Source organism: Panulirus ornatus, chromosome 45 (assembly GCF_036320965.1).
Source record: "Panulirus ornatus isolate Po-2019 chromosome 45, ASM3632096v1, whole genome shotgun sequence".
In the NCBI taxonomy this organism is placed as follows: Eukaryota; Metazoa; Arthropoda; class Malacostraca; order Decapoda; family Palinuridae; genus Panulirus; species Panulirus ornatus.
Window position 1 is genome coordinate 7665067 of NC_092268.1, and position 16158 is coordinate 7681224.

Genomic DNA, 16158 nt, shown 5'->3' on the forward strand with positions numbered 1-16158 from the left:
AAGCATTGCAAGAGAATGTGCAAATAAGCATAAGGATTTAAAGTACAGTTTTAATCCAGAGAAAACAGAGCAACTAGATCACAAGTAATTACAGAGTCTAGCAAATAATCAAAAGCTTTTAGTACTCTGCAAAAATGTTGCATATCTCTGACAAGACAACAGCAATTTATATGAGCTACAAGAATTTAGAGCAAATAACTTAATATCTGAAAATGTGTAGAGATCATGCTTTGTGGAAGACATACTGCATGATCCTCCCTGTGTAGACTGCATTGGAGAAGGCTTAAAATGTTGCTTAATTCACTTTCAAATGAAGAATTTTTTCAATTCAATCTTTGAATTACAGCCTGTTACATAAATCCGTAAGTATATTATATACAACCATCCCGTGTAAAGTGGAAACTTATCATACAGAAATTTGCTTTCATGCATATTACCTTTTTGAAAATCACACAACGAAATCAATTTAAGGAAGGATAAAATCTAACTTTTAAATTTAATGGTACAAATCAAACAAAGCATTTCTCAATTCCCCATAGTCTGCTGCTTGTCACTGTATGCGTTTCATACCATCTGATTTCCTTTAGCTTTGATCCAGAACAGATACCACATTTTCAGGTGGGCACTGATATTAGGTGCTGCGTGGATCTCAGTTGTGACTGTATTTCACCGCATTTTATTGATATTACTATAGTAACAATGTTTCAAGATGATTGGCAAAAGGGTGTTAAATACCAGTAATAGTGGATATACAAGAAAGGGCCATAAATCAATTGTCTTATATTTAAAATAAGATGCATTAAAGCATTCTATCTAAAGTGGATGAAAGCCAAATTCTGAAAGCATAATGATTTAATGTACCTAAAGTAGCAGAAATACATGATAAAGTCAACTTAAGAATCAATTCTTGACCTGCTACACTTTAAGTGCTAAAACTCATCAGTAGCATTAATGATTAAACAGGAAATACTGAAAGACTGTTAAGCATTTGACCTGAAGACCAGAATCAATACTATTAGCCAATAAACACTATGACTATTGACATGAAGAACCAGAACCAATACTACAAGCCAATAAACATTACGACAATTGACTTGAAGACTAGAATCAATATCATAAACCAATAAACATTACAACTAGTGTCTCGAAGACCAAAAAACACTATGACTATTGACATGAAGAACCAGAACCAATACCACAAGCCAATAAACATTACGACAATTGACTTGAAGACTAGAATCAATATCATAAACCAATAAACGTTACAAATAGTGACTCGAAGACCAAAATCAACTATAAGCCAATAAACATCATGACTGTTGATTTGAAGACCAGAATCAACACTATAAGCCAATAAACACTATGACTATACAGAAGGTGGAAAGTCTGCATGAAGATTCCAAGAGTAAGCATGGTGAAAGCTCTGAAGTAGAAACTTGTAGTGCAAGTAAAGAGGATTTGAGATATTTAAAGGGCATCACAATCTGCATACCAAAATGAATGGTGAAACTGACAGTGCTGATACAGAAGCAGCTAATAATTATAATTTAGTGGTGACGATAAGAGATGGCAGGTACACACTACAACTAATGTTACAGTCAACAAGATGCAACTCTGCTGGAAATGAATGCCATATAGAACATTTATTTCTACTGAAGGGAAGTTGACACCAGGTCCTAGGGCTGCAAAAGATTAGCTGACACTTCGAAGAACCAAGGCTGAGGGCAGTTAGGAGATAAACTTAAATTCCTTAATGGTTTAACGTTCTGTTACTAAGAGCTTCATAAATCTCATCCTTCCTGTGATTTCTCATTCAAAAAAGAAGTCATGGGATGACTTTACACATTTTTCTCAAGTGATTTACTACATTTCTGTCTGGCTACAACAAAAGAAACATTCCTAACATGGCACTGCTCACCTTAGATAACGCCCCTTTAGCCCACTTTGGAAAAGTTCACTCTCAATATGAGAACTTTAAATAATGGCACCCATCATAAATCTGAGAGAAGAGTAGCAGAGCATCAAGTCTATCCCACACAAAAGGACATTCCTGCTATTTGCCAGCCTATGGGGTTGAGGACAGGGACCCCAGCTCTGGAAAATCAATTTTAATTGAGTGTAATTGATGCACCCTACATAAGCATGAACAGAGATAATAATGACAACTAAAGAAGTTATTTCCAAAACTCTAATGAAAAGACTACATGAAGAGATAATCACGATAGAAAGGTAGACTTACTCCAAACTTCACCACTGTGAAGAACATAATGATACACAGAATAATTTCTATAATAAAGACAGTCAAAGCCTCACTTAAGCAACCTGGGGAATGCAGTCTCTTTAGTTCACTCAAGTGCAACACAGAAAATAAGTGAAAGATACACAGATACCCTTCCTGAAGAATATGCTTTACTCCAAATAGTACACGCATGCTGATCTGTGGGTACAGGTCTTCACAGTGCTGTTATGTGTGATTTTAACACCATGAAATGAAAAAGGCAGTCAGTGAGGGTTCCTGGAACACTGTGCTCAAAGGAGAAATGAATTATGTGATCTGAGAGGAAGTGGTACAAGTAGATAACAAAGTTATAAGAAACACAGTTTAATCATAGGGAGATAATAGGCAGACAGATACACTGAAGAAATGTCAAGAATAAAACCCAAATGTTACAGCCAAAGCTACCCCATACTTCACTAGTATGCAGAGCACAATATTGTACATAGTACAATTCACACAACATGGTTTATCTGAAACCTGCATGTAACCCGCCAAAGTTTGATCTGAAGTTACAAATCTACACTGTACTATTGAAGAATAATCATTCTAATGCCTTAGATATATAGAAGTACCAATTAATCCTGGAAACTCATGCTTACCAAGAAAGCAATACAAGTTGTCCAGTAGGAAATGGCACACTAAGGTAACATAGTTACGAGAAAGGAGATTTAAGTGATGCTTCATGGATGAATTTAATACAGTAATTATCAAAAACAGCAAGTGGTTCAAAGAAGGGAGAGTGAAATCAAAGATGAATGGAGTAGAGTAAAATTAAGGCTGTTAACAAATAACATAAATCTGGATATATCATAAAGTATTACTTTCAATTCTAAAATCTTTAATTTGGAGAATTAGTTCCTTATACAGGTCAGGCCATGAACAAAGGCTACAAGAAAAGAAATGATTTGGTTATGTACTTCTGCTTAAACCAAAAAATGAAAATATTGATGATACATGAGATATATACTAATAAAGAATATTACGCTTATAAAGATGACATATGACTACAGTAACATTCAGATATGATTTAAAAAATACTTAGAAAAAGGTAAGTGTTATGATTAAGGCTGGTGTGCATGGGTCTGATACAAGGATGGCAGGAATCCTGTAAACCACAGAAGGATTTCCATAAGCAGGTGGCTAAGTTCAGAAAATATAAGAAGAATTCACAGTAAAGAGACATGTACTATGCCTTTGGTTTTCATAATGGAAAAGTTCAAAATACTTTGAAACAAAGCAAGACTGGATGAAATGACTAATCAAAAAAATTAAACATACTGTAATAAGAAGGCTAAAGAGTTTAATTTAACATTAAAAAATAGGATAATAATTGTAATATTAGTTTACTACATACAAACTAGTACACATTTGCTATTACTGAACCCAATTTCTATCCTTACGTGCAGTCCCTCTGTCTCCATTTCCCCAGTATCTTCAAGTTTTTCACATATAGTTAATGTCTATATTTTCCTCTTCTTTTCACTGCGCTCTTGATATGTTATGTAGGCTAGAACTATTACTGAAGCACATTAATATCTTCCACAAACCTTAAGAGTCATAGTGAGGCAGCACAAGAAGGGAAATGGATATGAACTGAAGCAATGCACAGTCAAGAGGAAATGTATCAAATCAGTAATATTACATAGCTGCTGGTGTGAGTCAGATCACCATGCAGTTGGGATCACAACTAGCGCAGCTTTTGAAAAATGAAAAAACATTTCTCAACCATAGGTCAAGCCACATGAGTATCTGAGAGAACTTTAACTCAGGGGAGGGTTAAACACTATTTTACCCTAAAAATGATGAGTATCCAAAGGTATTCATCCATAACAGAATATATGAGACAGGTAGATGCCTGTTCACAGAACTCAACAATCATATGGCAACCCACTCCGGCCTTTCACAGATGTGGAGTGATTCAAAGTCACCATTCATCAACTTACCACTACTGCTACTGTCTGAAATATTTTTGGAAAAAGGGAAAGACAAAGAGAAATTAGGAAAAGGGAAAATAAGACAGATATTCATAAGGCTCTCTGCTTACAAAACATAAATGGTTTATCATCCTTCATAACCTACATTTCTCATGTGGACTGATTTCATGAAAAATCTAAGGAAAACTAAAAAAGGACCCATCCTCAAAGATTCCAAGCCCAACTCTAAATCATCCTCCTCTTACTGCGGCATACACAAATCCTCATGAGGAATGTCAATCATATATAAACAGAGGTACTGCTGAATGTAGGTATTTGCTAAATTTTTTTTTTTTTTTTTTTTTTTATACTTTGTCGCTGTCTCCCGCGTTTGCGAGGTAGCGCAAGGAAACAGACGAAAGAAATGGCCCAACCCCCCCCCCCCCCATACACATGTACATACACACGTCCACACACGCAAATATACATACCTACACAGCTTTCCATGGTTTACCCCAGACGCTTCACATGCCTTGCTTCAATCCACTGACAGCACGTCAACCCCTGTATACCACATGACTCCAATTCACTCTATTTCTTGCCCTCCTTTCACCCTCCTGCATGTTCAGGCCCGATCACACAAAATCTTTTTCACTCCATCTTTCCACCTCCAATTTGGTCTCCCTCTTCTCCTCGTTCCCTCCACCTCCGACACATATATCCTCTTGGTCAATCTCTCCTCACTCATTCTCTCCATGTGCCCAAACCATTTCAAAACACCCTCTTCTGCTCTCTCAACCACGCTCTTTTTATTTCCACACATCTCTCTTACCCTTACGTTACTTACTCGATCAAACCACCTCACACCACACATTGTCCTCAAACATCTCATTTCCAGCACATCCATCCTCCTGTGCACATCTCTATCCATAGCCCACGCCTCGCAACCATACAACATTGTTGGAACCACTATTCCCTCAAACATACCCATTTTTGCTTTCCGAGATAGTGTTCTCGACTTCCACACATTTTTCAAGGCTCCCAAAATTTTCGCCCCCTCCCCCACCCTATGATCCACTTCCGCTTCCATGGTTCCATCCGCTGACAGATCCACTCCCAGATATCTAAAACACTTCACTTCCTCCAGTTTTTCTCCATTCAAACTCACCTCCCAATTGACTTGACCCTCACCCCTACTGTACCTAATAACCTTGCTCTTATTCACATTTACTCTCAACTTTCTTCTTCCACACACTTTACCAAACTCAGTCACCAGCTTCTGCAGTTTCTCACATGAATCAGCCACCAGCGCTGTATCATCAGCGAACAACAACTGACTCACTTCCCAAGCTCTCTCATCCCCAACAGACTTCATACTTGCCCCTCTTTCCAGGACTCTTGCATTTACCTCCCTTACAACCCCATCCATAAACAAATTAAACAACCATGGAGACATCACACACCCCTGCCGCAAACCTACATTCACTGAGAACCAATCACTTTCCTCTCTTCCTACACGTACACATGCCTTACATCCTCGATAAAAACTTTTCACTGCTTCTAACAACTTGCCTCCCACACCATATATTCTTAATACCTTCCACAGAGCATCTCTATCAACTCTATCATATGCCTTCTCCAGATCCATAAATGCTACATACAAATCCATTTGCTTTTCTAAGTATTTCTCACATACATTCTTCAAAGCAAACACCTGATCCACACATCCTCTACCACTTCTGAAACCACACTGCTCTTCCCCAATCTGATGCTCTGTACATGCCTTCACCCTCTCAATCAATACCCTCCCATATAATTTACCAGGAATACTCAACAAACTTATACCTCTGTAATTTGAGCACTCACTCTTATCCCCTTTGCCTTTGTACAATGGCACTATGCACGCATTCCGCCAATCCTCAGGCACCTCACCATGAGTCATACATACATTAAATAACCTTACCAACCAGTCAACAATACAGTCACCCCCTTTCTTAATAAATTCCACTGCAATACCATCCAAACCTGCTGCCTTGCCGGCTTTCATCTTCCGCAAAGCTTTTACTACCTCTTCTCTGTTTACCAAATCATTTTCCCTAACCCTCTCACTTTGCACACCACCTCGACCAAAACACCCTATATCTGCCACTCTGTCATCAGACACATTCAACAAACCTTCAAAATACTCATTCCATCTCCTTCTCACATCACCGCTACTTGTTATCACCTCCCCATTTACGCCCTTCACTGAAGTTCCCATTTGCTCCCTTGTCTTACGCACCCTATTTACCTCCTTCCAGAACATCTTTTTATTTTCCCTAAAATTTACTGATAGTCTCTCACCCCAACTCTCATTTGCCCTTTTTTTCACCTCTTGCACCTTTCTCTTGACCTCCTGTCTCTTTCTTTTATACTTCTCCCACTCAATTGCATTTTTTCCCTGCAAAAATCGTCCAAATGCCTCTCTCTTCTCTTTCACTAATACTCTTACTTCTTCATCCCACCACTCACTACCCTTTCTAAACAGCCCACCTCCCACTCTTCTCATGCCACAAGCATCTTTTGCGCAATCCATCACTGATTCCCTAAATACATCCCATTCCTCCCCCACTCCCCTTACTTCCATTGTTCTCACCTTTTTCCATTCTGTACACAGTCTCTCCTGGTACTTCCCCACACAGGTCTCCTTCCCAAGCTCACTTACTCTCACCACCTTCTTCACCCCAACATTCACTCCTCTTTTCTGAAAACCCATACTAATCTTCACCTTAGCCTCCACAAGATAATGATCAGACATCCCTCCAGTTGCACCTCTCAGCACATTAACATCCAAAAGTCTCTCTTTCGCACGCCTGTCAATTAACACGTAATCCAATAACGCTCTCTGGCCATCTCTCCTACTTACATAAGTATACTTATGTATATCTCGCTTTTTAAACCAGGTATTCCCAATCATCAGTCCTTTTTCAGCACATAAATCTACAAGCTCTTCACCATTTCCATTTACAACACTGAACACCCCATGCATACCAATTATTCCCTCAACTGCCACATTACTCACCTTTGCATTCAAATCACCATCACTATAACCCGGTCTCGTGCATCAAAACCGCTAACACACTCATTTAGCTGCTCCCAAAACACTTGCCTCTCATGATCTTTCTTCTCATGCCCAGGTGCATATGCACCAATAATCACCCACCTCTCTCCATCAACTTTCAATTTTACCCATATTAATCGAGAATTTACTTTCTTACATTCTATCACATACTCCCACAACTCCTGTTTCAGGAGTATTGCTACTCCTTCCCTTGCTCTTGTCCTCTCACTAACCCCTGACTTCACTCCCCAGACATTTCCAAACCACTCTTCCCCTTTACCCTTGAGCTTCGTTTCACTCAGAGCCAAAACATCCAGGTTCCTTTCCTCAAACATACTACCTATCTCTCCTTTTTTCACATCTTGGTTACATCCACACACATTTAGGCACCCCACTCTGAGCCTTCGAGGAGGATGATCACTCCCCGCGTGACTCCTTCTTCTGTTTCCCATTTTAGAAAGTTAATACAAGGAGGGGAGGATTTCCGGCCCCCCGCTCCCGTCCCCTCTAGTCGCTTTCTACGACACGCGAGGAATACGTGGGAAGTATTCTTTCACCCCTATCCCCAGGGATAATATACATATATATACACATACACACACACACACACACACACACACATATGCGGTATGCTAAATGTCGGTAAATAATCTTCCTACTACTCTCACACAATAAAAGGTTCCTTACAAAAGCCAAGGCAGAAGCCACTATCCTAACAATACAGGAACTATTACACATCCTGGTGGTGAAAGGAAAATCGAGTTCCTCATCCCTCCACGAATGTCTCTTGCTGGGAGATGGAAGAGAGTATTTAAGAGCTAAACAGTGTAGAAGCTGGGATCCAACTTCCCTAAAATACATGAACCATCTTGGTCTACAACATTATGGAAAGATGAGAGGTTGAAAAATCTTTCCCAATAAGAAGAAAATTATATACCAGTAAATTCAAAAGATGTAAAACATGGCCAATAATACAGGATACAGTACTTGTGCTGTAAATGATTTACAGCTATTACTGAATCCAATTTCTATCCTTATGTGCAGTTCCTCTGGTCTCCATTTTCCCAGTATCTTCAAGTCTTTCAACTGGAATGAGAAGAGAACCCATTTGACCCCAAAACAACAGAGCTTCTGATCAGAAACAATTTGAGATTTTCCTGCATTTAATACAAAACTTACTTCCTGGGAAAACATTAATGACATTCTTCTTTCGAATCTGCTATCATAAGGTGTCAGCACTATTGCTGTAGTGATATTAGTCTGGTTAAGGGAGTCAAAAGCAACCTGGTAAAAGTCTGTGCCACTTAACTTATAACCTGTAGGACATCACTGAACTGTCAAGTTTCTTTACCCGCCTAGAAAGCTCAGAAAATTCCCATCCTTTGATGAACTGGAGTAAGCGACATTGCATCCTCAAACTCATACTTATAGTCCACGTATTTCTCATCACAATATAGCAGACACAGTCCACTTTTATTGTTCTATTCATTCTTATATAAAAAGATATTACAAAACACGTGGAAAAAAGAACTTGCTAGGCTGACCCATCAAAACAACATTCAAGGTCACCACCATATTGGCAAAGCTGACTCTGATGTCGCCTCCAGGTACAATAGTTCTCAGGATATAAAACACATGTTGAAGTCAATCCACAAATATGAGACAATACCAACAATCAGATATTTCTGCAAGCCAGGAAGAAAAGTAGAAGCACTGTAAGGCCATACTAAGCAACAGTCAGTAGGTCTACTTAGCACCAGCAAGCAGGTGAAAATGAAAAGTGGTGGACAGCAGCTTGGTACCATTTGATCTCTGCACCATGACTTCACAGGTCTAGTTGAGTTGCTGATTGGTTATGGAGTCCTGTGAAAAAGGATCTGCCAGTTTAATATGTTTCAATACAATCAAAAGAGGATGAATTCTCATGGATATAACTTCATTTTGGACATAAAGTGTTTCCAAACCCTTCTCCTAAGCTAGAGCTCTCTTAGATGCTCATCAGCTCTGTCCATTGGCAAAGAGATTCTCTTATTTTCTAAATCAAGTTTACAATTGCCAATGATCCTAATTGTCCACAAGAAGGTCCAGGATTAAAACCACGAGTTTAAAGACAAAGTTTTACAAAAATTATGATAAAAGGATATTTCTTACAGCATCCCTTTGGCAGACCATGAGCTGTCAGTGAGAACATCTGCCTCCGGTTGTGAGGGAACTTACCTTCTCTAAATGGTCTGGATTCTTCTGGTATCCAGTGTAAAGCTAACTGCAGTAGTCTGTTTTCATTCATCCTTTCTTTTTGCCCAAAACACCTCAGTCATATTTGTTCTTATTTTTCAGTTAATGGTACAAGATTTAGTTTCATATTTTCATTCCTAATCACATCTAGTCTTGTTTTACCTAGTATTAACCTTAATTTTCATTTCTGCTGAAGTTAATACATTATACAATCATGAAATTATACAATAAAGAGTAACTGGCTTTTGTTTTATGTCCAAATTCCAGCTTATAACATCATTGTGGAAAAAAAGCAGAAATACTCCACACAGAAATCTGTGCAAAGAAATATCAGAATGTATATCATTAGCCAGAGGATGATGTGCTAATGGTTAAGACGGGGAGGGTAAGTGTTGGAGAACCAGTCAGTGCATGGAAATTCAGAGTGTGCATTTCCAGTCAGGGAGTTAAGGGTTAAAGTGCAAAGGGTTTGTATGTGTTGGATATAAGCATGGAGGATATGGATGAAATGGAGTCATGTGAGGAATGGAAGTGTCAAAATTCAGAGCAAATGCATTAAAGGTGAAAATGCAAAAGGACTGAATAAGAAAGGTATTAAGATGGAGGACCAAAATGTAAAAGTCAAGAACTGCAGAGATAAGGTACGGGTGATGAGAGTGTGGAGGATTAGTGTAAAAAATCAAAATCTGGATGTATGAAGTATGAAGAATAAGGTTGTTGGGGGGAGAGACATGAAGATTAAAGGTATGTTGGGTTAAAGTACAATGGATCAAGAGGCATACAGCTTGGGTGCAAAGAGCTAGGCATTGAAGATAAGACTGGGGATCATTATGATGTGGAAGGTGAATGAGATGGTGTATGCATGAGGAAGATTTGTGCGAAAAGTCTGAGTGTGGAGGGTATATAACTCTAGGGATACAAAGGATCATCAAAATCAATATGAAAAGAGTAAGAAAGTGGTGGGTCAGAAAATCAGAGCATGGAGAGCATAAGTATGAATAACTGGTGAATGAAAGGTCGGGGTGTAAAAGGAACCAAATGTGAAAAGTCAGAAAGTCTGGCAAAAAGAGACTAAGTATGAAGAGTTAAAATACAGAACATCAGAGTGTGGAGGGTTAGAGCATTAAAGATCATCGTAAGGAAGGCCAGGATGAAAAGAGGATCAGAATGAAGGAAGTTACAATGTGAAATGTCACTGTAGATAACCAAAACATAGAAGGTTTGAGTATTGACAAAAATGCAGAAGTTTGAAGTGTCAGGGGTTAGAACATGAAGCATATGGGTACAGAGGGAAAGTGCAGAGGGTCAGAGCATAAAAAAATGGAGGGTTGGATATAAAAATCAAAGCGTGAAGCATCAGGTGTAGAGAATAAAAAAAAATGAAGGATTGGAGAAAGGAGAATAAGTGTGTGGAGAAACTGCACAGGTGAAAAGACTGCTATATGCAAGGAAGATTTGATTTCCAACTCTACGAAAGAAAAAAATTGTATATTTCAAAATTCAAAGCTTTGGACACAAGAACCTCAACCCAAGATTTTTTATGATATACTACTGTTGTATCACCCACTTTTTAGTTAAAAGAATCTAATTGTCAATAAGTTGACTTTCTAAATATTCTAAGGACATTTCATTATCTGTAAGAGATACCTATCAAACTTAATCGGGAATTATAAGAATTACCATGAAAGTTAAATCTATTGAGATATGAAGTTAAAAAAGCTGGTACTCTATGGCAATCCAGTCAGGTTATGATTCTCCCAACTATAGTTTACTCTAACGTAAATATCACTGTACAGAGAGCAATGCTTTACAAGCCACAAAAAAGTCCCTAAACACCAGAATTTGTTTTACAAAATTACACTTACCTACTGCCCTGACTTCACAAATGTTTTGCTCATCCTAACCCTGCAACTCTTTCCTTACGAGCAGTAAAATTAATAGCAGTTACCCCAATAACATTAACTGGATTGCATCAGCCTCCCCTACCTCACTATGTGGCTGAAACATTCTTAAATCCTCTTTATAATGAAAAAAAAGAGATCTTACCTGGCCATAATATCTAGTGCACTTCCAGCATCTGTATACACTTGAAGGAAAATCTCTAGTTCTGTTCCTTTCCATCTAGACTGGCGGCATGGATCTACCACCTTCTCCACAGTATCCACAAAGAAGTCTCGCAAGTCTCGGGAATTGTTCAAAGAGCACCCAATGTTGATGACACCACGGGAATACACCTTGAAATTGTTTTCAACCTCTGAACACATGCGATCAGGAATTTTTCCACGGAGATGGCTTAAGGTCACACTGTTATAAACAAAAGATTATCAAGATCTGTATTCATGAGAAAATCGAAGTTAAAAAGTTAAATTTCAATCTTTTGCTTTAAAAGTAAAAAGAACTTGTGATGAATATGAACCAAATTGCTGAATATGCAAGTAACCATTCTGAACAATAGTATCAACATTTCCTAGGAGAACTGAAGAACTTACGACTTCCTAGTAAGTGCTTGGAGTCTTCAAAGGTATTGAATAGAATACAAAAAACTGCATCCATAAACCTGAAACCTAACACTGTTTGCAGAAGTGCAGATTATCCCAAATCAGTATAATGATCCATATGTGTAGTACAGTGTCCTATAAAACAATCTACAAAGACCTTAAGAGCTGTGCTTTTCAGCTTATGTGCTCTAACATACCAGCATGTAGCAAAAACATCTAAAGTACTGAGTTGTAAATAAAATAGGCAGGGGTTAAAAAGTACTGCTTTGACAACTAGTGATGATGTAAACTTGACATAGCACTGTATGAGTCACTGTCATTAAAAAATTAGTCTATAAAAGAGACTTTATGAATCTTTTTTTCATTTCCCTACTTACTTTCTATGCTCTTTTTCACGGTCTAATAACAGTTTGAAGTCCCTGAGTTCAATCAGGAAGTCCCGATCAAACTCAGTGTCATCTCGTCCCTCTGGGCCAAGACTGGTGCCAGAGGACTGAGGACTAGCGGTCGTCCATGTGGACATCATCAATGAGGCACAAACCGAAAAGTCTTCAAAAGTCAGATAATTCAGTTTGCGTTTACTTGTCTCAAAACGGTTGTTGATGATGAAGACAATAGCTGCATATTTTCTGAAAATTTTCAATAACATCTTTGTTACAAGTAATTGTAATTCAATTTGATATGTATTACTTCCTAACAGATTATATCAATTAATATCAAATCACAAAACATTATACTGAAACTTATTGCTTTACAAACTGAATATGCAGATTACATCCTAAAACCCCAGAGTACCTTTTATACTTGTATCACATCATTCAAATTATTTCATTTTGTGTCTATCAAGACTTCTAACATCTCAGATATCTCAAAGACTTGGCATGTTTTATCACATTATGAAAATGCAACACATACAGAACATTTGTTATGAACTTCAGTCAAAGCCAACTATCCTATGCTTCTTATTGTAAAACATCTGTTGGAAGATTTCATGTGCTGATCTAAGTATCAGATATTGGAATTATTTGCCACTGGAAGTATCACATAATGGAATTATTTCCCACTGGCTTACAATAAAGAATTTCTGCATTCAGTGAACAATAAAAGGACAACAGAAGTGCGAGGGGAGAGAGACATAAATTCAAATGCTCATTGCACTGAAATTAAATCATACTAAATATATAAACAAAAGGTACAAAAAAGATAAATCATACTGTTGTTCCTCAACAAAATACTGCTCTTATACCTTTCAACATACACATAAAATTAGCGATTGGAAAACTTACTTAGCAAGAGCAACTGACAGGAGAAAGGTGGACTGGATGTTGGCCACAACAGATCCTGTCATTTCATCCACTTGCTTGAATATTCGCTTTACATTGTCAAACTGACGTCTGTAATGTCAAGAATACATCAAATTTTCCTAACATAAGAAATTATCTTGTTAGTTCCCTGTCCAAACATTCTTTAGAGAATTTTATGAATATTCAAAAGATATGCAAAATGCTTATCCAGAAGGTAAAGTCTCAGATACAAATAAAGAATATCATAAAGAGATCACTCAAACTTTGTATTTCTTGTGACAGTAGGGAAAACATAATGTCAACATACCCAAAGTTCTGGATATTTTTCATTATACTCACAAAATGTACCATGAAAAGTTTTTAAAATCAAGTAATATAAAGTCAAATTATCTCGTATGTGCGTATCATAATAACCAAGTATCTTGAGAGATCTTTCTTTAATGACTTATTCGTGTATTCTAAAGGTATCAGCAAACTCCACCTGCAAATGGTAGCACCATGAATAAAATTCTCCTTTAATGAGGCTGTATCGTCATCAGTAGATGAATGAGAACAGCATCATAGAGGGCCTTCTCACCTATATGGAGCCCCCCTTATCATGATCCCAAAGCCACAGGAGCACCAAAAAAAATGGGGTTCTAAGGTTAAATAATAAGTGACATACAGTGAATGTTAACAATCAGGCTCCATCTGCCTTCTGCTCATTTTCTTCACACTTCACTTCCACTACTCTTCCCATTACATGACAAACATGGCTCTCTCCTCTCTTTTGCTTCTATACCCCTTCAGCTCATTTGTCTGAAATATTCACATGTCTTATAATTGTTTACATCAGATTTTGCACCCAGGATATAATCATCTTTACCTTACATCAAACACAGTACCTGCAAGATCGAAGCAAAACACCAGTTTTTTCAGCAACATCATCAAGATCTTTCCGTGTTCTACCAGAGAGCTTCTTGCCAATAATTTCTCGAATAACGATGTCATCAAATTCATAATATCTGTAATAAACACAACAGCAGCCTATAATTCACATTTACATTTTGCTTCCCTTCAACCCATAGGACTTCCCAATCCATGAATCAAACTATTCAATGACTCATATCAAACTCTAATTCACCTAATCTATCACATTTGGGAATACACTATGTACATAAAAAAAGCAGTCTTTTAAATGAGAGCTACTTCTTTCATTACATGAACACATGATCTACATGCACACCTTTAAAACCAGTCAGAAATGACATCACTCACTCCTATTTTATGGAAACTAAACTACCCATGTACATGGCTAACTTGTACCCAATACACTTGGTCATCAAAACACACCTGTCAGGAGGGTTTCTTACCTTCTGTAAAAGGTCTAGCTGCTCTCCTAAGGTAGCGCCAACTCAAGAGCTAGGCAAGCATCAGTCACGCTATCTAAGGTCTCATTAATACTTCTCTGAACTTATCATAAGAAAAGAAATCCTTAGACCATAACCTCTCTTCTCAAAGCTTTAATTATGTGGTTTCAAACTAACATCATCAAAATATGACATTTCACACATTTTTTTTATCATAAACTGACTAAAATGATAAGAACTCTTGGGAGAGGCATCAAGAACCTAGCAATTCAATTCCAAAACAGGATTGAAAAATTTCAAAACTTTTAAAACAATTCTAGAGAACCTCTGAAATCAACAACAATAGCCTGAATGTATGTTGGGGGACACACAAACTTCCTGCGAATAGAAAATGTAAGATGCTCATCAGGAACACAGTTACATAGATAATGCCCTTTGGTCATTCTAATATCCATTAGATAAGGAAAACCCATAATAAAGCAAACTCATTCTAATAATGCTCTTAATTGTGTGTATTCTTATGTATCAATCTCCAACCTCCTTAGTCTTTCACACAATCCCATGCCTCCATTAAAAATGCCACTCATTTCACCCTTGTCCTCTCACTAACCCCCTGCATATTCCTGATCCATTCTATTCCCTGCCCTTCAGTACAATATCTATACTCCACATACTGAATAAATGAAAATGTAATACAATACAAATATTCAGAAAATACCTAATGCCACAATATTGCTATGAAATTATAACCCCTTTTTTCACATCAGTGCACCAATATTTTGTTTATTTGTCAATAATTCAAAAACTATCAATAATTCAAAAACCATCAATAACTGACATCAGATGATTCATATCTCCCACAACATGCATACGAGTATTTCTTACTTCTCAATGACCATCTTTTGAACAGCAGGTTCAAGTTGAAAAGTCCATTCCTCAGCCAACTTGGTGGGTGTTAGCAAAAGCTTCTCAAGCATGCCGAAGGTACGATAGTGGTCAGCTGTGTCGGAGGTCAAAAGTTCAAGTGTGGCTCCCCATGTCTCCAACTCTCCTCGTTGTTGAAGTACCGTCACAGTCTCTCCCACTGAAAGTACACAATTAGTTAATTTAACATAATTTTTTTCTTTATATGATATGATAAGTACAATACACATAACTGTTACATTATTACTATGACATGAAAGGAATGACAGCCAATGAAAATTCTAAGTGGGGATTAAATAAAACACTACAAGATTAGCAAACCTGCCTCCTCCATATACTTTAAAAAAAGAGTATAAAAAGAGATTACACATTATTCAAAAGTGAACTCCCATAACCAATATCTATGAGCTCTTTTCCATTCTTTAAGCGTGAAAAAAAAATAATGCAAATCCTAAACATGTATAACTCACTCGAAAACTTATAATATAGATACTGTAAAATCAGGTCAACATACCCATATCTGATGGTCTGTCATATCAAAACCCACTCCTTTTCTC

General features: G+C 37.5%; 1 protein-coding gene across 5 annotated transcripts in view; it reads right to left on the reverse strand.

The window, feature by feature from the left end:
* Positions 1-16158, reverse strand: part of Fibp (acidic fibroblast growth factor intracellular-binding protein) — a 35786-nt gene that overhangs the window by 18061 nt on the left and 1567 nt on the right. For all 5 annotated transcript variants that reach the window (XR_011715862.1, XR_011715861.1, XM_071688137.1 and 2 more), the window contains exons 2-6: positions 15563-15761; positions 14213-14332; positions 13311-13418; positions 12402-12653; positions 11573-11830 (exon numbers count right to left, since the gene is read on the reverse strand). Coding sequence is in view for 3 of the 5 variants with exons in the window: in XM_071688137.1 (XP_071544238.1) it covers positions 11573-11830; positions 12402-12653; positions 13311-13418; positions 14213-14332; positions 15563-15761 (937 nt within the window). In the remaining 2 variants the exon portion in view is untranslated. The remainder of the gene's footprint in view (positions 1-11572; positions 11831-12401; positions 12654-13310; positions 13419-14212; positions 14333-15562; positions 15762-16158) is intronic.